Source organism: Aspergillus sydowii (genome assembly GCF_001890705.1).
Source record: "Aspergillus sydowii CBS 593.65 unplaced genomic scaffold ASPSYscaffold_9, whole genome shotgun sequence".
In the NCBI taxonomy this organism is placed as follows: Eukaryota; Fungi; Ascomycota; class Eurotiomycetes; order Eurotiales; family Aspergillaceae; genus Aspergillus; species Aspergillus sydowii.
In genome coordinates, this window is record NW_024467867.1 from 618,398 (window position 1) to 643,943 (window position 25,546).

Sequence of the window (25,546 nt, forward strand, 5' to 3'; positions counted from 1 at the left end):
GGTGTTGCTGGCTGCTGGTTCAGGGGTGAGCCCTAAGCAACCACTGTTATCCAGCCAAGACGGTGGCGTCGCGCCAACACGGCGTCCTGCCCACGATTGGATCGCAGGCTCTGCGCGTGGCTGATTCTTGACTGTCACGTCGCGATCCGTCTCCCCACCGTGAATGCCAGCGCGCGCTGTGATTGCCTGGCGGTTGGACCCCAGTCGCTTCCCCAGACTCGATCGTGATGGTGTTATGGCCTGCGAATCACCACTGGACACCGCAAATTAACTGACTGGTCAACACAGAACGGTATCTGCCGACGCAAGGACCATGCCCTGCCATTTAATGGTGTTGCTGATCCTGGGCAGTGGCAGTGGCATTCGTTCCCCGCACAACCAGCATATTAAAGCATCTCGCCCTCCCTCTCTGACTTGTCTCCCTGTCCTTTCCATATCGCAGATTTGTACTCATCAGCACCGCCATGGGCAAGCAGCTCGGTCGCCTGCGGGCGGTCTTTCTGGTCTCCGTCTGCTGCGTCGGGTCGTTCCTCTTCGCATACGACACCGGCATCATCGGCGGCATCCTGACCCTGGACTCGTTCATGGAGTCCTTCCGGTACGGCGAGGATACCAGGGCCGACATTAATTCAAATTCCAACAGTCTTCTGCAGGCGGGAGGTATGCGCCGTCTCGCCTCATTTATTATTCTGCCTCGCTGACTTGTGTGACCTGCTCCAAAGCCTTCTTCTCTTGCTTCTTCGTCTGGCCATTTACCAAACGATTCGGTCGCCGGTGGTCTATTGCCCTTGCGTCGTTGATCTTTTGCATTGGCGGTATTATCCAGGTCGCTCCGACTCACTCGATTGGCGCCTTTTATGCTGCGCGTGTGATTAGTGGTATAGGGGTTGGTATGGCCACCGTCATGGTGCCCATGTACAGGTAAATTTTTTAAACCCTAGCACAAAGTAACCCCTGCTAATAAATCAGCGCCGAAATGAGCCCCAAAGAAATCCGCGGCCAGCTAGGCAGTCTGTTCCAGTTCTTCTTCACCCTCGGCGTCATGACCTCGTACTGGATCGACTATGCCGTCGAAAAACACGTCGAGCCGACCGACCGGCAGTGGCAGATCCCCATCGGGCTGCAGCTGGTCCCCGCCGGCATCCTGGGCATCGGCATGCTGTTCCTGAAGGAGAGCGTGCGCTGGCTCGCGAGTAAGGGGCGGCATGAGGAGGCGCTGCAGTCGCTGATCTGGGTGAGGGGGGGTGAAGACACCGAGGAAGTTCGCGCTGAGATGGCGGAGATTCTGGACGGAATCAGTGCTGAGGTTGCGGCGACCGAGGGCGTTACTTGGAGGGAGTTGACTCTTTCGGCGAATAGGTATAGGCTGTTCATTGCCATTACTATTCAGATCTGTACGCTCACCTTCCATGCGTTCTATGCTTCTATTACTGACCCTTCTCCAGCCGCGCAATGCACCGGAAATACATCTCTCGCATACTGTACGCCATGTCCCTTACTTTACAGGATTTAAAGCTAATTAAATATAGACGCCCCCCAGATCTTCGGCGCCGTCGGCATCGGAGCCAACGACAAGCTGTTCATCACGGGCTTCTTCGGCGTCGTCAAGGTCGTCGCATGCGGCATCTTCGTCCTCTTCCTCGTCGAGCGCATCGGCCGAAAGTGGTCGTTGGCAATAGGCGCATTCGCCATGGGCGCCCTTATGCTCATCGTCGCAATGCTGGCCAAATCATTTCCGACTGATCCGGATGCAACAGAGACCGCATCAGGTATCTCCTCGCATACGGCTGCCTCTATCGCGATGATCTACCTCGAGGCGGCATCGTATAACATGTCCTGGGTATATCCACCAAGAAACGTTCCCATACTAGTAAATTAGTAGCTAATAGTGTGATAGGGCCCCGTCCCATGGCTATACATGAGCGAGATCTTCCCAACGCGGATCCGCGAAATCGGCATTGCGGTGGGGACTGCAACGCAGTGGCTGTTTAACTTTGTCTTCTCGCAGGCGACGCCGCACGCGGTGGACAACATGGGCTGGAAGACGTTCTTGATGTTCTGCATCTTCAACTGGGCGATTGTCGTCTACGTGTTTCTGTTCATCAAGGAGACGACGGGCAAGTCGCTGGAGGAGATGGAGGATGGTATGTTTAGACACGTTTCTGTTTCTGTTGCTGTTGCTGTTGTGTTAGGGATTTGGCTAATATACTGGCAGTGTTTAATTCGAACTTGGTGCACTTTAGGAAGGATGAGGAAGAGCATGTCCATGTTGATGCGGATGCGGATGCTGCGGTGGTGGAGAGACCGCGTAAGGTTTAAATACGATGGTATGCTGATTTATACTTGATTACAATGGTTTTGTCAATGGCTTTGTCGATTTCAGCTGGCTAGGTAGTATAGCCGTGGATCATAATGCGGAAGGACGGTGGAGCCGGAATGTTTATAGGGCAATGGCGTCTGCTACGACATAACGAATTCAAGGTTTTTAAATAATTCAACGCATGATATCTATTTTATACAGGTTCCTAGCATCATCTACAGCCAGGTAGTCCATTCTTCCGCTCTCACACTTGTGCAACAAGTTAGCAGTTGACCGGTAAGACATGCACCTGATCAAGCTCAACTATTTTTAACCCGAACAATCCGTAAAAAACTCATTTATACCGACCATCTGACCGATGACTTACCACAGTTGAGCCCGAAATTCCGTGTCGGCCGTACAACCATTGGTTGCTCTGGCTGGCTGAATACATCTCATCAGCCAACAACTGGTCCTGCGGGCTTCTTGGCCAACATCAAAAGCATCAGCTCTCATTCATCACAAGGTATTTATTCTTCTGGGAATGCGGCACGAGCAGCGCATGTGGACGCGAGGTATTCTCTACAAGTCGTTGGGTTTCAGTGTCTGTGTCTCGGAGCTCGTATACCGTCAGCCCAGATCGCTTTGTAGCTTGGCATGAACTTCTCAGGTTGTGCTGCAGAAGTCATCCAAAACAAAGCCAATCATGTTCATAACACCTTCTAGTTGAGCTGTAGACCTCCGGCATAAATAGAGGAGGGTCCCCAGTCCTTGCCTACTGTCAACAAGCCAACCCAACCACCAACATGAAGCTTACAGCTGCTATTATCCCCGGTCTCCTAGCTACCAGCGCCTCTGCTGTCCTCGACAAGTGGGCTCGTAAGTCGTCACCCTGCTCTCCTTAACAAACTAACATTCGCAACCAGCGTGGGGCAAACGCGACTATGCTTGCATCAACGCCTACTCAGGCCCAACCGGTTCGTCCCTCGTAACCCTATACTAATAAACCTTTAACTAACATCAAACAACCAGACAACAGCACCATCGCCCCAAACTGGCCGGTCGAGATCCGGTTCAACCGCAACAGCGGCCGCTGCGACGCAAGCTTGGACCACTACCCAACCGCCGAGTACAGTCTGTGGCTGCACAACAACCCTGTCCGCCAGCCGGCGGGATTCGTGACGTCCGAGTACCAGGTGAAGCTCCAGGACGGCATACCCTCGGACGCGGGCAGCTTGACCTTTGAGCTTCCTGATGATCTGCCTGAGGTGGGGGATGACTCGGTGTGGTATTTGAGGTTGAATACGTATTTGCCTACTGCGCCGCAGGTTTGTCATTCTTTATTTATTTATTTATTTGCCTTGTTGCTGATGTTTCTCTTGCTAGATGCCTTCTTTGTTTAATGCACTGGGGCCGTTTAGGCTTGTTCGGTAGGTGTTGCTATAAAGTCAAGCATAGTGTTGTTGTCGATGGGAAGGGAAAAAAAAAAAAAAAAACCAACTCCAATAGCTCCTAGGTCACTGGCCACTAGTTACTGGTTATATTATTAGTGTTTTCGGTTCCGATTCCAGAACTGAATCCGTATTCTGGCGTGCCTCGCTTATGTAGCTATAATCTGGGCCGGTTTTAACAGATAATCCGACATGGTGTAACGGCTAACATCGCCGCCTTTCATAATAAGTGAAAGCATTGTCCGCGGCAGCTCGGGGTTCGATTCCCCGTGTCGGAGTTGAGTTTTTGGTTGATTTTTTGGTTGGAATCGAATATCGGATTATTCGCGGCATGAAATTGCTTGAGCCCCAAACCCGACCCACTTTGGCGGGTCGGAACGGATTATCTAAATACCGGCTAAATCTTGGATTTTAATTGGCTGATCCATAACCCGGTGGGTAATCCGGTGGGTAATCCAGTGGGTCGCCTGAGCAAACCCGCCCCAACGCAACGAGTTGGATAAGAAGTCGAACGATTGCTACTCAGTTTATCGGCTGACTATGCCTCAACGGTGATATTTTCATGTTGGACCTGTTTACGGTTATTAATTACTACGTCAATTGTAACTGTTTTGGATGAGCAGACCAAAAATATTCTCTTTACTCCGGTCTTTTGGTCCACTCATATGATTGACTGAGCGAGCGTACATATACATACCATACATACGGAGGTACATCAATATATATTTCTTCCTACTTCTAAAATTACACCCAAACAAAGTTCTAGAATGCTTATTGCTACAAGGATACAACTAGAACTGACTGCGAATCTCCAATCTTCCAATTGAAACAAATAAACAAATAAAAAAACTCAAATCGAAAACAACTGGATGGAAGAGTCAAGAACTGTTGCAGGCGGTGAGTCGGTCCCGATCGGAGCTTGTCTTGCGTGATGCTCCGATGCCGCCAACATCAACACAACAAGTCCATCAACAACATCAAGATGTCCGGAAAGCTATTCAAGAGCTGCAGGCGATGCAGACAGCAAAAGGTCCGCTGTGACGCCCGCACCCACATGCCGTGCTCGAGATGTCGCACCGCCGGGTACGACCACGAGTGCGTGCTGGACACCATCAGCAGGCCGCGGCCGTCGGAGCGTCGACGACATGCGAACACTCCTCAGTGGGTTCCCTGGCCTCTGAATAATATAATTAGTGCTGACTGTGTCTAGCTCTCGCAACGGCTTCGGCACGACTACAGCTGCGAGTCCACGGAGCAACATGTCTGTGTCCAGCAGCCACCTGGAGAACCTCGAACTGCAGCAGTTCAGCCCGCAGGACATGATTGCGCCGCAGTCGGTGATGCATTCCATGTCGGTGAATCTGCGCGAGAGCTCACCCATCTTCCTGGGGGAGTCGGATGTCGCTGACTCCAGGGGTGACATTATCTCGCGCGGAATCATCAGCGAGGAGGATGCGCGGTGCATCTACGAAAGGTATGATACTTCACTGGCTTGAGAGTATATCTGACTATTGTAGATTCATGAATTGCAGCAAGAATTTCATCCCTCTGTTTGATCCCGTCAGAGACACCTTTGACTCTATCCGCTCGCGATCGCTCTTCTGCTTCACGGTGATTATCTACCTCGCCAGCCGTGCAGCAACTGATTTCCGAGGGAATGTCCACTTGCAGCGCGTACTGCAAGATGAAGCTCAACGGCTGGCGGAGGACTCGTTCTTTGCGAAACCCACTAAATTAGAGACCGTCCAGGGAATGATTCTACTGGCGGCATATTCGGAAAAGACCTGGTTCTCGACAGCCTTGATTCTGCGCACGGCGCTTGATTTAGGTCTTGAGAAGTCATTAGACACGTTACTGGCCCATAGCACGGCACCGAGAAGCTATCTCTCAGCAAGCATGGAAGACCGGCAGCTTGTCTGGCAGACGCGCACATGGCTGATTTCGTCGACGCTGGAACTAGACGTTGCCAGTGGAACGGGCCGTAAGTCGCGTCTGGGCGATGTTGATATCTCGAAGCTGCGCAAGTTCCTTGATTACCCTCTATCGCTGCATTGCGACCTGCGCACTGTTTCGATTATTGAGTACCACCAGATCCGGACGAGAGGCCGGCAGATAATCGAGAACTCTACTGCTGCTCAGATTATATCGACGGAATTGCCGGCCATCATGCGGAAGCTTAACCAGTGGTGGGAGGAGTGGGACGAGCTGCATCATCGTACGCTATGCTTTTTCTTTTTCTTTTTCTTTTCTTTTCTTTTCTTTTTATTTTTTTTCTCAAGTATTCTAACTCTTCAGAAAACGCTTTCCATCCTGGTGCGTTTCAGCGGTCGTCTTTGAAGTTGATGATCAACTACGCCAAGGTAGGGGCACTCCCTTTTACAGGATTACTGCTAACATAACAGGTATTCACATACTGTGTGAGTATAGCTAGGATACAGAAACTGCAGCAGACACCGGAGGGTGCCCAAGGCGTGGAACCCGACGCTGTCCTCAACCTTTGGAAGGCACTGGTCGAAGTCATCGAGAGCCAATTGACATGCCTGGTGACGGAATCAGCATACAGGTGCCAGCTAATTTGGGCTCCAACATACCCCGCTCTGACCATTGCGTTTATCAGTAAGTGTCTAGACCTTCCAGATCGGCGCAAACTCACATAGTACTAGCAACGTTCGCCATCAGGCTCGCGCGGTGGCATCCTACGCTGATCAACCGACGCCTAGTCCTGCAACGTGTCCGGCAGATCCTCGAATACCTCAAACAGCCGCCCTACCCGGACATCCACAGAACAGTTCAGATATTCGTCAACTATGCGGGAGCGCTTCTCGCAGAGGAGGACTTATGCAACAGCGACAGCAGCAATCCGCAACCCGGTGCTGCAGCGCCGTCGAGGAACCCAGAGATTGATAGCGCATCCACATCGGACTTCAACCCAACAGGTGTCGCTGACCCAATGCTCCGGGTGGAGAAGGAAGCCGATCTGACCGCTTCTTCAGCTACAGAGCCTAGGCCTGAGCCTGTTCTGCCCAGACTGCTAGGATACGATATCCCGAACTGGAACCTGACGGCGCCGATAGCCGATTCGTTCAACCTGTTCGAGGAGGGCCAGACAGACGTCTTTGACTTTCTGCCTGACTTATGCCGGACTTGACTGGCCACTCATTTTGGGATTGTGAGCTGCCAATCCTTTCCATCCTCGGAGAGATGTCCGTTTCTTGACGAAGAAGAATGTGCAGCTGTTTGCTCTTTTGACAGCGGCTAGAACCGCAGAAGCAGCAACTAAATCCATCACATGGCCCCCGCGTGCATATCTATCCGCATTGCGACTCAACTTGTTTGTCTTTTCTTTGTCTTGTCCGAGTCGGTTGTTGGCCAGCCGAGCCCTACCATCGGTCCCGATCGGGACCGATGTCGGGGCCGGTCCTAGTGGGAAGAATGTTCGACATACGAGCGTTCCTATTGGGAGATCTGCCCAATCCGGAAACAAACTCAACTGAGCGCATGCGTCTGGACAGGTCGAACCGGTTTCTATGAGTCAAGCCGGATCCTCGCGCCGAAAATGAGGGGAGTCGGTGCTTCATACTTAAGTCAACCATTGCGCACCGGGAAATTCTCCGACTGCGTAACCAAACCATCACAATGGAGGACGAAAAGGAAGGTCAAGTAATTTCCCGGCCGGAGAAGGCTCAGAATTCAGGTAAGTTACCGCTACATACATCGGCTCTGCTGCTGATACTAATAACATGGCCCAGGAACAAGCAGTGTTGTCGCTGCCACCAGCTATCCTACGCCCACACCACCGCCCACACCACCCTCGACGCCGATTCCTCCTACTGTAATAACGTTCAAGGACTGCCCGAAGAAAAGTCCTTACAATTGGCCCCTCCCGAAGAAGCTCTATGTGGTCTTCTTCACGCTGCTGTCGGTGATGAATAGCGGCATCTCCTCGTCGCTCCCAAGCAATGCCGTTCCCTACATCATGGAGAACTTCGACATGAAGGACAACGGCCAGGGCAGTCTACCGACTGGGATGTTCTTGGTAGGCTATGTAGTCGGGCCTTTGATATGGAGTCCGTTGAGTGAAACCATCGGACGACGCCCGGTATTACTCTACACCTTTATCGGGTTCTTCGTCTTTACACTCGCGTGCGCACTGGCTCCTGGATGGTCGTCGCTTGTCTTCTTTCGCTTTGTCTGCGGCTGTATGGGTGCGTCTCCGCAGACTGTCATCGGGGGTGCATACGCGGATATCTTCGAGGCTAGACCGAGGGGGAGAGCAATGACTTTTTACATGGGCGTACGTATTCACCTGCCGTAGTGTTGCTTGTGCTAACTCTGCTAGGTTGCGAGCTTCGGGCCTATTCTGGGTCCTATCATATCGGGATTCGCATCTGAGCATGGTTGGAGGTGGACGTTTTGGGCTGACCTGATACTCGCCGGTGTCACCCTTGCTGGGCTGATTTTCCTACCGGGTAAGCTCACTGATTACGGTCTGAAATTCATACTAACTCGCACAGAATCATTCGGTCCAGTGATACTGAAGCGCCACGCGGCCAAGCTGAGCAAAATGTCTGGAACGGAGATAACCGCCCCCAAATCAAAAGTCGATACAAACCTCGCAACGATCTTCCTACGACCGCTGTACATGCTCATCTTTGAGCCGATTATCCTCTTCACCTCGATCTACGTCGGGGTCGTCTACGCCTTGGTCTTCTTCTTCTTCCAGGCCTACCCCATCATCTTCCCAGAGGCATACGGCTTCAGCATCAAAATGACCTCGCTCGCCTTTCTTCCACGTACGTCCCTCACCTTATTCCCCACACTATAAGTACCTGCAACTAATACCATTTCAGTCGGAGTCGGCGCCGCATCAACCGCCCTAGTCGCCATATGCTGGGACCTCAAATACGAACGCGCCAAATCACACAAGAAAACCTGGTTCCTCCCCTTCAGCCCCGAACTGCACCGGCTACCGGTCTCCTGCATCGGCGGGCTCGCAATCGCCATCTCCCTCTTCTGGCTCGCCTGGACCGCAACCCCAACAATCCACTGGATGGCGCCCGTCATGGCCGGCCTGCTCTTCGGCTTCGGATACCAGTCCATCTTCACCTCGTTGCTGATCTACGTCACGGATGCGTATAACATCTACAGCGCCAGTGCGCTTGCCAGTTCGGTGATTCTGAGGAGTATGCTTGGTGCGGCGCTTCCTGTGGCTGCGAAGCCCATGTATAGGGATTTGGGGGTTGGTTGGGCGACGTCGCTTGTGGGGTTTGTGAGTCTGGCCTGTGTGCCGATTCCGTATGTGTTGCTTTGGAAGGGGAGGTGGGTTCGTGAGCGGAGTCGGTTTTGCCAGATGTTGGTTAAGGAGGGTGTTGTGACTGAACGGTCTGGTGGAGTTCAGAATAGGAATGGGGAGGAGTGTTGATTGATTCTTGATTATTTGGACTTGGGGGGTTTTAATGGGTTTTAATTATAATAGATAGAGGGATGAGGATAGGAGAGTGAGGGTGATGAGTGACGACAAAAGCATATTATATTAATTTAATTACTCATATTAATTTAGTCAGAATAGATAGCACTGATTTTGAAAAAGAATTCCAGGTTTGTTCACTTTATCCAACTGTGCCCTAACTCCCACTACATCACCGCGATCGGCTGGACCCGACCAGAAAAACCAGTCGCTGCGGCATTTTCGTGCCACTGGAACTACTCCATAGAACAATCGATGCGGTGCAAACTTCAGCAAACTGGTTCAGATAATGGCGCAGACGCGGTGGTTGGACCAAAAAACTCGCGCGGGCCACGAGTGATTTATCGCAGCCACTCGGGCTTTACTATCGCCAGCTCAATCAACCACGCGAGATCGCGCACAATCGAGATTGTGATTGCCATAGCTCCTCGCATAATGCAGGGTCTATAAAAGGCATGGCAGGGCACGAGCTTCTGCATTGCAGCTCTATACCTCCTACTCTTTTAGATTCTCTCCGACCTGCGGTGTATTGTCAGCCTTAAACCTATAACTATTGCTATGGAGCACGATAAACACGACCGGATCACGATAGTCGATGAGGGCGTCCGCGTCCCTCGCGAGGAAACGCGGTCTCTGTCCCGCCGTAACTCGTCTCTCTCCATCGGCAGTGCCCGTGGTCGAGTCGTTGCTCCGGAGAATTTGCTGCCCATCACATACCGCACGCTGTAAGGAGTATACTTATACTACACCTTGGGTGACGTCTGCTGATATCAATGTTTCACAGCTCATTCAAGGTTGACGACACGTCCGGGAAAGACACCGGGGACTCCAATAAACAGGAACGAGAACAGATAAAAGGTCGGACTTGTTGTTCTTGTTTGGATGACATTCCTGACAGTATAACTAGGGCTTGCGGAACTCGACTACCACCTCCTTTCCGTCGATGAACTACATAAACGCTTCGCAACCTCACCCCAAGGCCTGCAAAGCGACCAACTCAGCCGGCTAGTCACTAAATACGGTAAAAACAAGCCATCGCCGCCCCCCTCGAGATGGCTCCGGACCCTGATGGGCTACATGTTCGGCGGCTTCGGCAGCATCCTTCTCGGCGGTGGTATATTGGTCTTCATCGCGTGGAAACCCCTGGGACATCCGCCGTCACAGGCAAACTTGGCCTTGGCTATCGTCCTTGTCACGGTTTGGGTCCTCCAGGCGGCGTTCAATGGCTGGCAGGATTGGACGTCGTCCCAGGTAATGGCGTCGATTACAACCATGCTGCCGGACCAGTGTGTTGCCGTTCGAGATGGGAATCCGACGGATCTGAGTGCGGTTGATTTGGTGCCTGGTGATCTGATCCAGATTAAACAGGGGAATAAATTGCCTGCGGATGTGCGGTTGATCCAGGCTTCTGCTGATGTTAAATTCGACAGGTCTATTTTGACTGGTCAGTATAGCTATTTATCTTATGCTTTGCTTTGTTTTATGTATTGCTGACCTTCTAGGCGAGTCGGAGCCTGTTCCTGGGTCGGTGGATTCTACAAACGACAACTTCCTCGAAACGAATAACATCGGCCTGCAGGGTACATACTGCGTATCGGGGGCTGCACTGGGAATTGTAGTAGGAACAGGAGACCAGACAGTGTTTGGCCGAATCGCCAGCTTATCCAACGGACGACGAACCGAGCTTACGCCTATGCAGAGGGAGATCCTACGATTCGTCTTGATAATTGCTTCTTTCATCGTCACGTTCGTTGTCATCATTATCATCATCTGGTACGTGTGTCGAATTCGGAAAGAGAGATATCTACTCGCTGACATGGAACCGTCTAGGGCTGCGTACCTGCGCAGAGACCACCCCGACTTCATCGACGTTCCGACCCTCATCGTCAGCTGTGTGAGTGTTGGTATAGCTTTCATACCGGAGGGCCTCCCAATTTCAATTTCCATGGGCCTCACTATAGCCGCTGGGATAATGAAGAAGAACAAGATTCTCTGCAAGTCCCTGGCGACGGTGGAAACCCTCGGCGCTGTCTCGGTGATTTGTTCAGACAAGACAGGAACCCTTACCAAGGTTGCCTCTCATCTTATCCCTCCCTATCTCTTGGAGACAGTACCACTAACAGTTGACAGAACGAAATGTTCGTCACGGACTGCTTCTCCGGTAATGAGGAATACACCTCCGACGAAGCCAAAGTGCGCATGGCCCATGGCAACCCCAACAAATCCATAACTCTAGTCCGCTCAGTCGCAGGTCTCTGCAACGCTGCTGAATTTGATGCAAGCACGCTGGACCGGCCGCTACATGCTGCAAAGGTCTTCGGTGACCCTACAGACCAGGCTATCCTGCGGCTTTCGCAGTCGCTTGGACCGGTGAAGGACCTGCGCGAGCGGTGGAAGAAGATGTTTGAGATTCCATTTAACAGCAAGAATAAGTTTATGGCTAGGATTATGAAGTCGGTTGACCAGGACAGTGCGTGAGTATTCCCTTTTTCGTTTATTGTTTGTGTCTGGTGAGTACCGGCTGAGGAATGGAATAGGTACCTCTTCATCAAAGGCGCTCCGGATATGCTTCTTTCTAAATGCTCATACGCAATTAACAGAAACGGCGAGACGGAGGTCCTATCCCAGAAGGATCGCAGCAAGATCGAAGCTGTCAAGGACTGTTGGTCGGCAAAGGGGAAGCGTGTTATCCTCATGGCCCAGAAGCCCCTTTCGGTTGACGCGGCGAATGCAACTTGCGATGAGAAGACGGTTCTTGAGTTGGCTTTGGACGGACTTACCCTTGTAGGGCTGGTTGGACTTATTGATCCTCCGGTGGGATTGACCTGATTCTTCATATGTACAAGGGCTAATGGGTCACAGAGAGACGAAATTCCGTCTGTGATTAGCACGCTCCGTGGGGCTTCTATTCGCATCATGATGGTGAGTTAAGAGTGAGTAGACGCATACGCAGCTCTGCTAATTATATCAGGTCACCGGAGACTACAAGCTCACTGCACAAGCAATCGCCATCGAGTGCGGCATTATCAGGACGCATCCTGACTTGGTCGACGATATCAAGGCTTTGGGCCACTCCGATGAACTGGCCATCAAGCAACCCGGTGCAACAACCGCCATTGTCATCAGTGGCCCCGAGCTAGCTGATCTCTCTGACCCGGACTGGGACAGACTCTGCAGCTACGACGAAATCGTCTTTGCGCGGACAACGCCGGAGCAGAAGCTTCGTATTGTCAAGGAGTTTCAGGCGCGGGATAACATCGTCGCCATGACAGGTGACGGCGTGAATGACGCTCCGTCTTTGAAGGCAGCAGATGTGGGTGTTGCTTTGGGGAGTGGATCTGATGTAGCGATTGAGGCTGCTGATATTGTCCTTCTTGATTCGTTTTCTGCTATCGTTGAAGCTGTCAAGTATGGGAGACTTGTTTACGGTATGTCTTGTTGCTGCTACTTGAGTTATACTAATTCAATGCAGATAACCTGAAGAAGACTGTCATCTACCTCCTCCCTGCTGGAAGTTTTAGTGAACTATGTGAGTTACCACCACTATTCAAACTGACCATAACTAACAACCCAGGGCCGGTCATAACAAACGTCGTCCTAGGCGTCCCACAAATCCTGTCTTCCTTCCTCATGATTATCATCTGGTGCAGTCTCCATATAATACCTCCTGATACAGAGTTATTGTTAACAAAAGTAGTTGTCTAACCGACTGCGCCGGCGCGATAACCCTCGCCTTTGAGAAGCCCGAATCCGATCTCCTCCTGCGACGCCCCCGAAACCCTAAAAAGGACCGGCTCGTCGACGCAAAGCTCCTCGGCCATGCATACTTTTTCATCGGGCTATACGAGTGCTTCATGTCCTATGCCATGGCATTCTGGTACATGCAGGTAGGCTTCCCATACGCAGTCTCCCAAGCAGTTGATAAAACGAAACGAAGACTGACAAAATGTGCGATATAGAGAAAAGGCATCCCATTCAGCGCAATGGTCCTCCGCTACGGCTCCATGGATCCAAAGTACGACCCAGAATACGTGACCAAAGTCGCGAACGAGGCGTCCTCGATCTACTTTGTCAATCTGGTGTTTATGCAATTCTTCAACTTACTCGCTGTCAGGACCCGGCGGTTGAGTATCTTCCAGCAGCCGCCGATTCTGAATAAGGAGACGCAGAATCTGCTTCTTTTTCCGGCTATGGTGTTTGCGTTGTGTGTGGTTTTTATTTGTGAGTTATCTTTTCCTGTTGTATATTTTCCTTTTGTATATTTCGATTTCGTGTACTGGACTGACTATTGAATTATTGTGACAGTCCTGTATATCCCGTCCCTGCATGATTCGATCGATACAACTACAGTACCGGTGGAGCACTTCTTTCTCCCGATTGCATTTGGCCTTGGGCTTCTATTCCTCGACGAGCTTCGGAAGTATTCAGTGCGACGCTGGCCGAAGCGTGTTCTGGCGAAGATTGCATGGTGAGAGTTGCGATTGTAATTGTCGGAGGGAATGGCGAATCAAGCGTAGTAAGTAGTTCATAGACAGATGAATCTAGGTTTTTTTGTTTCATGAAATATGTAGTGTCACGCCACGCCGATGACGATGGTGCAAGATGCTCTAAAACGTCGTGATTTCTCCGAAATGCTTAATTTGATATCCTGGGTGAGGCTCTGCGGTTGCTATAGTTTGTCCTTACTTCCTGAAGGGTATGCTGGTATATGGAATTAGAAGTTACAAACTCCTAGACTATTAAGCCGTTGCATAACGGAGTGGGAGTCAGGGCACGTGTCCGGAATAGGAAGTCGACGGGGCGACCACGTCGGGGTTGGAGACCATTTTGGTTGATTGCACCTTCCGTATGCAACGACAAGAAGAGTACACTGGGAAGGTGCGATGGATGTCTATTCAATTCTAAGTGGTGGAAATGGGAGTATGCTAAGTATGCTACATAGGTGCAGTAGAATGGCTGCTCGATGCATGTCCTTCTGCACTTGGACTATTTGCGACCTATACCGTGTGGCTTGAACATAGTACCAGTATCCCGTTGTTTCCTTTAAGTAACCCAACTGGCGAATCAAAAGTATAGCAGAACCAACAACCACATGCCGTCTCCTTTACGGTTAGAGCACCCGAGGCGAGAAGATCTATTTGTAGCGTATCTGGGCTTAATATATTCCCCAACTTTTCTTGTCTTGACGAGCTGTAACTCGCCCTCGCGCTAGCGGAGACCTGCAGGCAAAATCCTTCGTCGAGCGGATCTCCGTATTACCCACCACTTGGAGGAGGGACAGATTGCCCAGCAGAAATAAGATAGTGCACCAATAGCGTAGTGCTTACAGGATGTCTCTACTTGAAAGGTCACGGAACTAAACGTCATTAAAGCGATTATGTTCTTAACAATATACCGTCGAAAAGGTATAAAGCGCACAGTTTTCATGCTGAGTTTTGTGGTACACAGTATCAGCAACTGGATTCAAATATCCAAGGTACTTCCCCCCCAGAGAGCAAAGAGTCATGGTTTACCAGCGAGTCGCAGAACATATCCAATTTACAAATATCTACGACATGAAGATATCTCTCGTCGTCCTCACTATTGTCGCCGTTGCATTTGCGGCCCCGGCCCCGGAGCCAGCACCACATGCAAATGCTGACGCGGTCGAGAAGCGCCAGGGTTGCGGTCTATGCGTCAATGGAAGATATAGCTGCTGTGCTAATGGGCTGTGTCAGTGGTTGGAATGCTAGTTGGACAGCCAGGCAATTCTGAAAAGGATGAAATAAGCAGTCTGGTATAAGCTGCCAACTCGCTGGCTGGCTGTTTTTGTGCTTGGGGCTAAATTGGTAGCAGGGGGAGATTGGCAACTGAGGGGAAAAGAGTGACCTTACTTAAATAAGTCAGGGCCGTCCTGAAAGGTCACGGAGTTTTACATTATATTGCATTCGTATGTACTTAGTAGTGTACCGTCAAGTATATAAAGTCAACACCTCCTCGCTGAGTCTATTGAAAAGACAGCAGATTCCAACAACTACGCTCAGAAGCTGTTAAGGTACTTCCCTCTCGAGAGAAAATAGATGTCAAGGCTTATTAATAGGTCGCAGCACATATAGCCCGATTTCCAACATGAAGATATCTATCGTCCTCCTTAGCATTGTTGCCGTTGCATTTGCTGCCCCGGCACCAGCAGCAGAGCCAGTTGCAAACACCAACACGATCGAGAAGCGCCAGGGTTGCGGTCTATGCATCAATGGAAGATATAGCTGTTGTGGTACTACAGGGCTATGTCAGTGGTATGATTGCTAGTTGAGATCCAAGCCATTACTAGCAAGGAGAAATAGGTGGTCTCGTGTGTGATATTCGCTGGTGGTTGTTGTCTTGTGTTTGGAGGTCATTCCCTGCTGAATAAACTGCAGTCCAAGGCAGCAGAATTGAAATATCTGTACGGTAGGAATCATCAGTGGAATTCGTCATCAATGGAACTCGGTAGCCTTCAAGATCTAGGTGCCTCTCTGCCAAGGGCGGCGTAAGCGAGCGGAGCTGAAGCACTTCGTTTCAGGACTGGCACTGGCTGGGGCATCATCAAAGGGGTCCCACTGGATATTCTGCAAGGAGAAGAAATCCGGTCGGCGCTAATGCGAGGTGCTTACTCCTTGTGGGTCGGCGTAGGAGCTTATTGGTTCCGCCAGTGATATGCATGTGGGTACGCGATATACTAGCATAGATAGCCATACTCTGTCGATAACCAGGTACCCACGCATGTCATTGAGGTGGTCGAGTTAGGGTTGGTCCCACAGGTCAGCAACTTGCAGTGCCCACGCGTACACCATAAGCAAGCTATCTATAAATGGGGGATTGTACCTTGGCTGACGCACAACCACATACCTCCCATGGATATAAAAGCCTGGCTTGCCCAAGAAGAATGAATTCATCTTCAACCTCTTTAAACCTCCGCGTGCAAAAGAACGCAGCAGCCAGAACAGCATCATGAGAGTTTTCCGCTTGATTTCCACCATCAGCATGATGGCGATCCTCAACACCACGCCTGCAGCGACACAGAACATGTCATACGGGGCCGACAACTTCTACCGCAGTCCCAACGTGACAACCCACTCGATCACCTTTCCCACGCAGAACCAGATGACTATCGCGGGCAACCTCTTCGTCCACAAGACCCTGAACCACAGCGCCGACACGCCCGCCATCGTCGTAGGTCACCCCATGGGCGCAGTGAAAGAGCAGAGCGCAAACCTCTACGCCACCAAACTGGCCGAGCAGGGCTTCATCACCATCTCCCTAGACCTCCCCTCCTACGGCAGCAGCTCCGGCGAGCCTATGAACTCCGTATCCCCAGACCTCTACGCCGAGGCCTTCAGCGCCGCAGTAGACTACCTCGGCACACAGCAGAGCCACATCCACGTCCACCGCGAACGAATCGGCGCGATACGCATCTGCGGCAGCGGCGGGTTCGTCCTCAGCGCAGCAAAGATCGACCCACGCATAAAGGCCATCGCCACCGCCAGCATGTACGACATGGGCGGGGTCAACCGCAACGGACTGCGTCATTCGCAGAGCATCCAGCAGCGCAAGGAAGTCCTTGCCGCGGCCGCACGGCAGCGCTGGGTCGAGGCCGCGGGAGGCGAGGTGCAGTATGAGCCCGGCACGCCGATCCAGCTCACGAACGAGTCGACTGCGGTGGATCACGAGTTCTTCGACTTTTACCGCACGCCGCGCGGGGCTTTCACGCCGGAGGGCTCGACGCCGGAGCTTACGACTTCGCGGTCCGAAACGAGTAATGTGAGGTTTATGAACTTCTACCCGCTTAATGATATCGAGACGATCTCGCCGCGGCCGCTGTTGTTTATTACGGGTGACCAGGCGCACTCGCGTGAGTTCAGTGAGGATGCGTATGCCCGTGCGGCGGAGCCGAAGGAGCTGTATTGGGTACCTGGAGCTGGTCATGTTGACTTGTATGACCGTGTGGGACTTATTCCTTTTGATAAACTTGTCAGTTTCTTTCGGAGGAACCTTTGAGGGTGAACTGGTCTCATCATAGTATAGAGCTGTTGTACAGTAGTGTTATTAGTTGATTGATAGGGACATCGCGTTTAAATCTGATATAATGTCAGTTCCAATAACCTGCGATAGCCGAGCCGTCTTCCTTCCAAGTTATCCGTCAAATGAGACGCCTGCACCAGGAGGCTGTCTGTCCTTGGAGTATTCATATGCAGCCTTGTGCAGGAACACTTCTCCGACAGTGCAGTCGCAGGATCGCAGAGACCCCTGCATTTCGGCATATCCTCGATCCTACGTGCTTTATTGACTATTGTTTGCGTACGGTAAGCCCGGCCTCCCGGGAATCTTTAATCAGGCTGCATGCATCGTCTAACAAATCCATCAAAACATCCTAGAAAAGTCTGGTTATAACTTCGGATTGTTGTTACATGCTTACGGAGGACCTTCTTGGATAAAAGGAATTCAAATAAACTGAGAGATCCATATCTCCCCTCTTGTGGTTGATTCCACTCCATTAATTTCGCCCGCCATTCACTCACGCCTTCCTTCCCCTATTCTCTTCAGATAGCCGATACAAAGAAAACGCTTTCAATCGCAATTTTGCCTGCCAGAGATACCCGATGGATACGGCCTGGTTCCATTCGATGCACCAACCTGCTGGACCAAGCTGAAAATCGGCATGGCTAGGCTCTCCAGGTGTTTACCCACATGGATCGCTAGCTTTTTCGGGACATCAAATACCTTTCCACAGAATCGACAAGACTCATGAAATCCGGCACCAACCTGATGATGACACTGCTCGACGGTTTCCCACAGGGCATTGATATTTATTTCGCGTTGAGTCTCTAGATGACTCGCTGAAGAAGACGTGGAATCGACGGCACGTCTCCGGGGCTCGGGCATTTTGTGCTCACGAACGAGATGCTGGACAAAACTGTCCTTGCGATAGCACTCATGGTTGCAGTCAGGGAACGAGCAGGCCCACCACTCTAATCGCCTGTGTCTTTCCGTCTCGTGACGTACCCAGTCGGCTTTTCGTTTGAACAACTTTTGCTGAGAGCAGTCCGGAAATGTACAGGTGTATGGCGCCAAATCATCAAAAACGTGCCTCATCCAGGAGTTTTGTTTTTGAAAATTCTTGACCTGAAAGCAGATAGGACACTCAAACTTAGAGGGGAAGAGTGAGACAGGAGGAAGGGGAACCCCAGGTGGAAATTCAGCCAGAGGGGTATTATCTGTCCCCGCCGTAACGGAAATGTCTTCGGAATTTTGACTGGCATCCATCTTCTGCGAAGAGCCTGCCGGAGCATTAGGATGTTGGTGTGACGAGCTCACGTCTCTCAGAGAAGAACAGTAGTCATTGGACGGACACGAATGGGCCATGACAGCGCTTGAATGGTCCCGCTGAAAATGAAGAAGATTACTATGCCGTCTAACTTGATAACTTGCTAAGCGACGAATCAAATAAGAGTCCATCTGCGGGTAGGATTGCCGGATTTGCTTTTCAAACCCTTCCAAGGTGGGATCTATTGACGCGGGGACAGCAATGAGGAAGTCCCTCGCAGGCCCCGAGTCTTCGGGAAGACTGTGGATATCGCCATAGATGCCTTGACCCCCCCCAATATCTGTATCCCAGACCGCACTTTCCGAAAAGTGGGCCGTCGAGGGCGCGGAGTTTTCAGCATGGAGAATGTTTGCTTCGGCTCTTGTATCATAATTCATTGCGACATTCTCCAATCCCTTTGGTAAACTTGCCACTATACGGGAAAGTTCGGCTGATTTGGGAAGCGAGAAAATGGTTAAACTGGAACTAGGGTCCACGATATACGGGTTTGCACCCGCTTGGAGAAGAAGCTCTGCGGTTTCATAATTGCCCCGCCAGCATGCTGCGAACAAAGGCGTGGATCCATTACGGCCACCTCGAGCATCAACTTCGGCGATAGGCACATGTGGAAGAATGGTTTTGACAACCGAAACCAAGCCAAATGAAGCTGCATAGTATAGCGGGTGCGTTGTCTCGATTGACAAAGTAGATGCTTCAGGAATAAGTGTCTGTATCCATACGCCGAAGTTGCCTCGACGAGGTAGATATTTCGAATGAAGCAAATTGTGGACCAGTTGATGATTCCGATCGCCAGCATTGAAACTGCATGATTCGCCATGGATAGCCCAGAAATGAGCCGCGTATTCCAGAAAAGGGTACTTCTCTTCGCGTGCTACGATTAACTCCATGGAGCTTACGTATCCAGGTCGGAAATTGTCGAGGGAAAGATAGGTGAGACAAAGTCGCATTATCGTTTCCTCGGCAGTCACTGGATTCAAACTGAAATATTGCACGGTCGAGGAGCGGATCCAGTCGGACGTCAGGAAATCCTTAATAGATGCGTGGGATAGCTTTACTCTTCCAAACTCGTCCTTGTTAATGAGCCCTTGACAGATTTCGAGAAGGATCTGCGGCGTAACCAGCCTCTGCTCGTCATCAAGTTCAGTGCATGTCTCCTCAAGTAGTACTGCTTCGTTTAACTCGGATAGCGTGAGCGAACGTTTTGAGAAGCTGAGCCAAAAGAGGGCGTTGCGGCTCAGTTCCCAGTCACTGTGTGGGATTCGCTCCAAAATTTGGGTATACAGTTCTCGAAGAGTTCCGGGTAATGTGTTCAATGCTTCTCGGATTTGTTTTGCGGTTCTGAGAGAGCCCAGGGTCTCCAAAGAAAGGTGGACCCAGCGAAATCTGCAAAAACGAATAAAGAATGAAAAGGGAAAAGGGTTAGCTGTACTGTGAGATAGTTCTGAGTATGGGGTAACGAGATACTAACGATCCATCAGCCCCCTGGAGAAGAGTCTCCCAAATCTGATCTTGGAGACTAGTGCTCAGGTTCCTGAATGTCCTGTCTTGCTGCAGTCTGAAGCGTATATATGCGTCGATGTCGTCCTTGACCGTACTGGAACTCATATGGAATATGTTGGCATGTTGTCTGGGAATCAGATCTGCCGTTGCAGTTACGAGAACTCGAAGACTCGGAACCGAATTGGAGATTTTAAGAAGAGACCTTATTATGATCTCTTGATTCACACACTCATTGATTGCATCAATAAGAAGAATGACTCGTTTGCCACCATATGTATGCTGGACAATTGCATCTTCAAGAGCACCAATGTCAATCGGACGTCTATGTGCACTTGTTGTGGCTTTGTAAAGTGGCCAAATCGAGTCCAACGCCGAGGGAATTGACTCAGAGACCTGAGCTAGGAGTGACCCGAGAATGTTCACAGGGTCTTGAGAGGCAGCCTCGTCGAAAGTGCAGTAGAAGTAGGCAAAGATCCAGGGATGGCCATTTGAAGAATCGTCTGAAGAGACGGAAATCAACACATCGACAATATGGGCACTTGGGAATATTAGCACAGTAGCAATGAAAACTTCCCGAAGACTTACAAAAGAGTTGTTTTCCCGATACCAGCTAGTAAACAGTGTTAGAGGATCGTACTGCATAATGATTGGGGCACTGACATTTGCCTAGAAGAACAGAGATGGCCTGGGGAGTGTCATCATTCCTTAGCCACTCCTTGAAAACATTATCAACAAACCACTTTCCCGTGTGACTTGCTCGCGCCTGCGATGCTTGCAGGTGGATCGCCCTTGGACTGACGGGGGCCAGCCACCGGAGAAGCTCTTCGTGTTGTATGTTTTTTTCGTCATTCCGTACCTTCAGATCCTCCTCCAAGTATTTTCTGAGGCTTGTGATTTCACCATGCAAATCTCGCTGAAGTGCATTGTTCTGATTCGTAATAAAAAGAATCATGCAGGATTTCACTCTTTCAATACGGTTGAGGTGCGTGTTGAGTTGTTCCTGGGTGAACGGCCATCCCAGCTTTTGCTTCACTCGCATGGATTTATTTGCTGGCTCTTTGATGTCTGAAAGGAGAAGCTGAAGGGACTCATTTGCGTTCTGGATGATGGTCGTGAGCGAGTCAGATGCGACTTGTGTTGATGGCTTTAGACTCGAAGGTGGTGCTTCAAATTGCGCGTTCAAATGCTCGAGTATCCCCTTGAGGGCAAAAAGCTCCTCGGTCAATCTTCGGATGTCGGAGCCCGCATCACGAACACCTCTCGCGTATGTTATTAGACAGGGTATGATGCTGCCAATATTGAGGATCAAAGATGTGATGGAAAGGGGATCAGCCATGATGTCGAGAACAATGGAAGGCCATGCGCATATTCGAAGTCAGCATGATGCCCCTCATTCACTGCCCTCCGGCTACGTGCTTAATCATCTGGCGCCCGATTGACAACTAGTTAACTAGTTATATAATAACACCGCTGAATTAAAGCTCTTAAATCATATATATTCTTAATTATATAAAGATCTCTTGATATAGTAAATTTAATACTTAAAAATCTATATATAGTTTTATTTAGTATCTATTACACTTAGAAGTAGTATTATATCCAGGGCTTATTTTACTTTTCATTATATTGACAAGTATAGCCTAAGTGTAGCTGAGCAGATCGAAAGCCGTGTTTTGCACATTCTGTGGTTGTATGTACTGGCTTTCTCTGGAAAATTGCTTTTATAGCGCAGTGGAGGTAATGATAGGGTAGATGCGGAATGCATATTTGACCACGGCGTTGATGTAACTGTTGTTCCTGAGAGAGAGCATGTCATCAGCAGGGAGACTCAGCACTATTTTCCATGGCCTTCATCAGAAGCTTTGTTTTGTTATTAGTACCAGACTCGGCCGACATGTCCATAGCAAATGTGGCCTGACATATAGCTTCGAGGCTATATAGGCCGCAGAGCGCGAAGGCATCTACCGTTCTGATGGGTATGGTTTTTTTGCACCTAGACTCATTTTTGCAGCCAAATCCTGAGCTTTTCTGCGTACCAGCGGATGGGAAGATGTGACGGATTGGAGAGAATAAAGTACATCACTAAGCCGCATTCTAGCCGATTGCTGAGTGGGATTTCCTGTAAAGGTGAGGTTACTGGCTAATCAGGATTAAAGGTGGGAGGAGGATAGGGATATGCCGGTAAGTACCATTTAGGCAGGAAAATGTGGTATAATCTCAACGAAAACATCTAAGCATTGCTTTTGAATAATCGTCTATGGTTCCCAGACTTTAACCCCATACAAATTTGCAGACCGCACAGTCCATTAACGAATGCAAGTCTCACTCAACATAAAGCTGCCAACCAGACATCCAGACCTGCTCGACGGTGGAAAACCGCTGAGTAGCGGGGTGAATTCGACCCTTATTACACCCAGAGTTCATTTTCTTCCCGTTAAACCGATCTGCAATCCATGGGAAATAAACACTGTGGGAGGCTTGAATTACGCCGTCGTGGTCAAGGCCAGGAAGAAGCTGATATTGAGCAGCGGACTTGGGAAAAGCATCGCACTGCTCGTCGAATATCTTCTCGATGTGCATGTGAGGGAGAATGAAGTCTTTCCCGCCGTGGAGGACGAGAAGTGGACCACCGAGTTCATGGGAGCCGTTGCCATGATACTGTTGCTCCCACTGGTGCACCTCAGGGGCAGACGTGAAATTGGCGTCGTTGAGGTACATATCAGCCAGGGTCATATTCCAGAGAAGCGGGATGGCGACGTTCAGATATCCGTTTGTCGTGAGTTCGGAAATATCAATCAACTTCTTGGTGGCATATTTGGCGAGGTCGAAGGATGGAAACAGACGGGCAATAGATCGAAGCATATACGGGATGAAGACCTCTTGAAAGGGTCCGCCGTTAGCCTTTTCAATAACCCAAGGGACTAACGACATGACTTCCATGGCCGGGGAGATGGCGACAGCGCCGATGAATCCGCCAACTGCCCGCTTTTGGTCGGCTTCGCGCTGTGCGGTCCTCCAGGCTGTGAGGCCTCCTTCGCTGTGGCCGACGACAACCCACTCGTTGGAGAGTTGATTATGGAGATGGGCACGTGCTGCTTTGACTGCGAGGCTGACGTCGTTGGCGTGGGCTATTCCAGCATTGTACATGAAGCCGTTCGGGATGGTGGTGCCCAGGCCGGCATAGTCGGGGGCGATGACAACGTAGCCCTGCTGGGCGAGTGCGAAGGGAGCCTGCCAGTGGTACTGAAGCCGTTTGTCGTTAGAGGGCGCGCACTGCGATGTGTAGCCAGCGGTGCCGTGTGCCCAGACGACGACAGGGAAAGTAGTATCGTTGCCCCGGGAGTTATGGTAGGGAGTGAGGACGTATGCGGTGGCTGGAAGCAAAGTGCCGTTGACGTCCTGGCTGACATAGGAGAAGCGAGAGAGAGACAGGCCGGAGGGGACCCAGAACGATTCAGAAGCAGTGCTGGCAAGCTCGTCTTGCCACTTTATGACAGAGCCAACAGAATAGTCGTCAAGGTTCTCGGGGGTGGAATAGAGGGGGTGGCTGGAGATGTCGGGATTCTCCCACAGGCCAGAGTCGAGGGGCAGGGTCTGCTTGTAGCTCGCTCTGCAACTATCGTCACATGTAGGAGGGAAGTCGACGACTCTTGCAGTAGCTGCAAAGAGTGCCAGCTTCAGAAGTACCAGTATTCCAACCATGATAACAACTGAGAATGCTCGAAGTGGGAGCGGGGACGGGGACGAGGCGAGGAAGCTGAAAGGAGGGAAGGAGGGGGAGCAAGCGAAGAGATTTTACTCACGTATCCCAGATTTGTGAGGACTGAGGCCAGACAAAATACTCTGCGCAGGAAAATCTTCGCGGGAATACACGTTCATAGTGCAGGTCCACAAGTAGGGTTTGTCTAAACAAAGACAGACTCTATCAAAGCTCCTGGCCAATCAGGCGAGAATGTGAGTGGCTGCACTCGGTTACTTCACGTATACTGTCACGAAGTGTGGCCAGACCCTTGTTCACTACTAAAAAAAAAAGAATATATATATATATATATAAATAGAATGCAGAAGATAAGGATACCTGAGATTAATAGGAATGCCGGCATCAAGTATATGCCACACAAAGAAAGCTTAATATCAGGCAGAAAACCACATAATATGTCAACTACATATGGCAGTACGATAATTTCTGACAGTAGCAGGGGTCAAGTACACCATCATCACACAGATCTGAGGATACACAGTCGATACGCGGGTCTCCGATATTCACTGGCATTCAGTTTGATTACTACAAGACTGCAGCCAAAACAGTTACAGGGCCAGGTATTGTTTAGCCTGTAAAGTAGCAGCCGTCCTTTCCCTGCGCTGGCCTTTGATCCAGTCTCAAATGTCAATACCACTTACATATTGGAAGCCAGATACAAGACTCCATGAAACAATCATCCATGATTGTGAATGTAACCGTTGCTCCTTGTATTAGGTGGCCCCAGTATATAGTTGTAGATTTAGCGCCGTGTAGATTTGGGGCCGTAGATCCTCTTTCTCGGAATATCCTGCTTAAGTATCGGAATAACATGAACTGGTACTGCGTGATCATCCGATAAGTACCTCGGTTATGTAAATCGAAGAAGGCTATTAATGTGCTTTGTTATGACATCCAATAGATAGTCCATGCATGCACAGCCAGGAGGGGGTGTTGGGGAACCGAATTGGAGATATTGGGGTTATCTTGGGGAAGCCCATCGAGACAACTTATAGACAGCCCCGCAGCAACTTAACAACCTGAACCACTCTCATAATTTTTCCCTTCATTCTTAGTATCGACGCGAGATACATCTATTTACAATCATGGCAAATAAAGAAGAACTCAAGCCCCTGCACGAAGCCCTCTTCACCGAAGGCCTGCAAGTCCGCCGCGCAGTGGTTGGAGACGAATACGTCGATCGAGCACTGAAGAACGGATCCAGCGAGTTCGCACTCCCGGGCCAGGAGCTCGTGACTGAGTGGTGCTGGGGGCATATCTGGACGAGACCGGGTCTGGAGAGGAAGCAGAGGAGTCTTCTCAGTGCGTACACGAAGCAACCAACTCGGGGACTAGGCTTGCTAATTTCGGTCAATGATATAGATATCGGCATGCTGATTGCATTGAAATCGTGGCCGGAGTTGGCGGTTCATACGAGAGGCGCAATTAATAACGGGTTGACGGAGAAGGAGATCAGTGAGGCCGTGCTGCAGGCGACTATCTACTGTGGTGTGCCGGCTGGGGTGGAGGCGATGAAGATCACGGAGAAGACTATCTTGGAGATGATTGAGAAGGGCGAGTATAAACGGTCGTGATTGTTATTGTAACTAGAATTGAGTACGAGTTAGTCCTACATCGTATAACTTCCAGGAATATCGATTCTCTTGTAGTTGGACACAAGATAATTTATAACAGGGTACCATCTCCGTTCCATATGGGCCTAGCTACTCTTATACAACGTTGATTG

The 25,546-nt window shown here is 50.4% G+C and overlaps 9 protein-coding genes and 1 non-coding gene across 10 annotated transcripts; 8 read left to right on the plus strand and 2 right to left on the minus strand.

Moving 5' to 3' along the window:
* Positions 1-20: 20 nt before the first annotated feature.
* On the plus strand, positions 21-2,560 carry ASPSYDRAFT_47804 (sugar porter family MFS transporter). Its single transcript, XM_040847510.1, has 7 exons — positions 21-660; positions 723-921; positions 970-1,394; positions 1,446-1,481; positions 1,530-1,840; positions 1,898-2,144; positions 2,216-2,560. Exons 1-7 carry the CDS (start codon positions 465-467, stop codon positions 2,317-2,319), a joined length of 1,518 nt encoding a protein of 505 aa, XP_040700323.1. The 5' UTR covers positions 21-464; the 3' UTR covers positions 2,320-2,560.
* A 532-nt stretch (positions 2,561-3,092) lies between these two features.
* Positions 3,093-3,795, plus strand: ASPSYDRAFT_47806 (uncharacterized protein). The gene is made up of 4 exons (XM_040847511.1): positions 3,093-3,178; positions 3,226-3,276; positions 3,332-3,627; positions 3,686-3,795. Exons 1-4 carry the CDS (start codon positions 3,106-3,108, stop codon positions 3,731-3,733), a joined length of 468 nt encoding a protein of 155 aa, XP_040700324.1. The 5' UTR covers positions 3,093-3,105; the 3' UTR covers positions 3,734-3,795.
* Positions 3,796-3,936: 141 nt separating this feature from the next.
* ASPSYDRAFT_t107 lies at positions 3,937-4,028 on the plus strand. Its single transcript has one exon. It is a non-coding gene; the product is annotated as a tRNA-Glu (tRNA).
* Positions 4,029-4,732: 704 nt separating this feature from the next.
* On the plus strand, positions 4,733-6,898 carry ASPSYDRAFT_91778 (Zn(II)2Cys6 transcription factor; the record flags this gene model as incomplete). The annotated part of the gene is made up of 6 exons (XM_040852546.1): positions 4,733-4,911; positions 4,961-5,224; positions 5,268-5,965; positions 6,046-6,110; positions 6,153-6,366; positions 6,414-6,898. 6 exons carry the CDS (start codon positions 4,733-4,735, stop codon positions 6,896-6,898), a joined length of 1,905 nt encoding a protein of 634 aa, XP_040700325.1.
* A 244-nt stretch (positions 6,899-7,142) lies between these two features.
* On the plus strand, positions 7,143-9,241 carry ASPSYDRAFT_1144933 (MFS transporter). Its single transcript, XM_040839974.1, has 5 exons — positions 7,143-7,444; positions 7,500-8,044; positions 8,090-8,219; positions 8,265-8,543; positions 8,601-9,241. The coding sequence occupies exons 1-5, from the start codon at positions 7,387-7,389 to the stop codon at positions 9,170-9,172; spliced, it is 1,584 nt and encodes a 527-aa protein (XP_040700326.1). The 5' UTR covers positions 7,143-7,386; the 3' UTR covers positions 9,173-9,241.
* A 435-nt stretch (positions 9,242-9,676) lies between these two features.
* On the plus strand, positions 9,677-13,766 carry ASPSYDRAFT_47811 (cation-translocating P-type ATPase). The gene is made up of 14 exons (XM_040847512.1): positions 9,677-9,942; positions 10,002-10,075; positions 10,125-10,661; positions 10,720-10,990; positions 11,048-11,288; positions 11,348-11,691; positions 11,755-12,031; positions 12,080-12,139; positions 12,189-12,645; positions 12,690-12,746; positions 12,792-12,861; positions 12,915-13,104; positions 13,177-13,438; positions 13,523-13,766. The coding sequence occupies exons 1-14, from the start codon at positions 9,776-9,778 to the stop codon at positions 13,687-13,689; spliced, it is 3,174 nt and encodes a 1,057-aa protein (XP_040700327.1). The 5' UTR covers positions 9,677-9,775; the 3' UTR covers positions 13,690-13,766.
* A 2,397-nt stretch (positions 13,767-16,163) lies between these two features.
* ASPSYDRAFT_47814 (alpha/beta hydrolase) lies at positions 16,164-17,335 on the plus strand. Its single transcript, XM_040847513.1, has one exon. It carries the CDS (start codon positions 16,223-16,225, stop codon positions 17,231-17,233), a length of 1,011 nt encoding a protein of 336 aa, XP_040700328.1. The 5' UTR covers positions 16,164-16,222; the 3' UTR covers positions 17,234-17,335.
* A 468-nt stretch (positions 17,336-17,803) lies between these two features.
* Positions 17,804-21,408, minus strand: ASPSYDRAFT_134412 (ankyrin repeat domain-containing protein; the record flags this gene model as incomplete). The annotated part of the gene is made up of 4 exons (XM_040840678.1): positions 20,721-21,408; positions 20,646-20,670; positions 20,029-20,598; positions 17,804-19,943 (listed from the first exon to the last, which is right to left on the minus strand). The coding sequence occupies exons 1-4, from the start codon at positions 21,394-21,396 to the stop codon at positions 17,804-17,806; spliced, it is 3,411 nt and encodes a 1,136-aa protein (XP_040700329.1). The 5' UTR covers positions 21,397-21,408.
* A 974-nt stretch (positions 21,409-22,382) lies between these two features.
* ASPSYDRAFT_91783 (alpha/beta hydrolase) lies at positions 22,383-23,762 on the minus strand (the record flags this gene model as incomplete). The annotated part of the gene is made up of 1 exon (XM_040852548.1): positions 22,383-23,762. The coding sequence occupies one exon, from the start codon at positions 23,760-23,762 to the stop codon at positions 22,383-22,385; it is 1,380 nt and encodes a 459-aa protein (XP_040700330.1).
* A 1,129-nt stretch (positions 23,763-24,891) lies between these two features.
* Positions 24,892-25,450, plus strand: ASPSYDRAFT_182233 (uncharacterized protein). The gene is made up of 2 exons (XM_040843510.1): positions 24,892-25,122; positions 25,183-25,450. The coding sequence occupies exons 1-2, from the start codon at positions 24,906-24,908 to the stop codon at positions 25,392-25,394; spliced, it is 429 nt and encodes a 142-aa protein (XP_040700331.1). The 5' UTR covers positions 24,892-24,905; the 3' UTR covers positions 25,395-25,450.
* Positions 25,451-25,546: the final 96 nt, after the last annotated feature.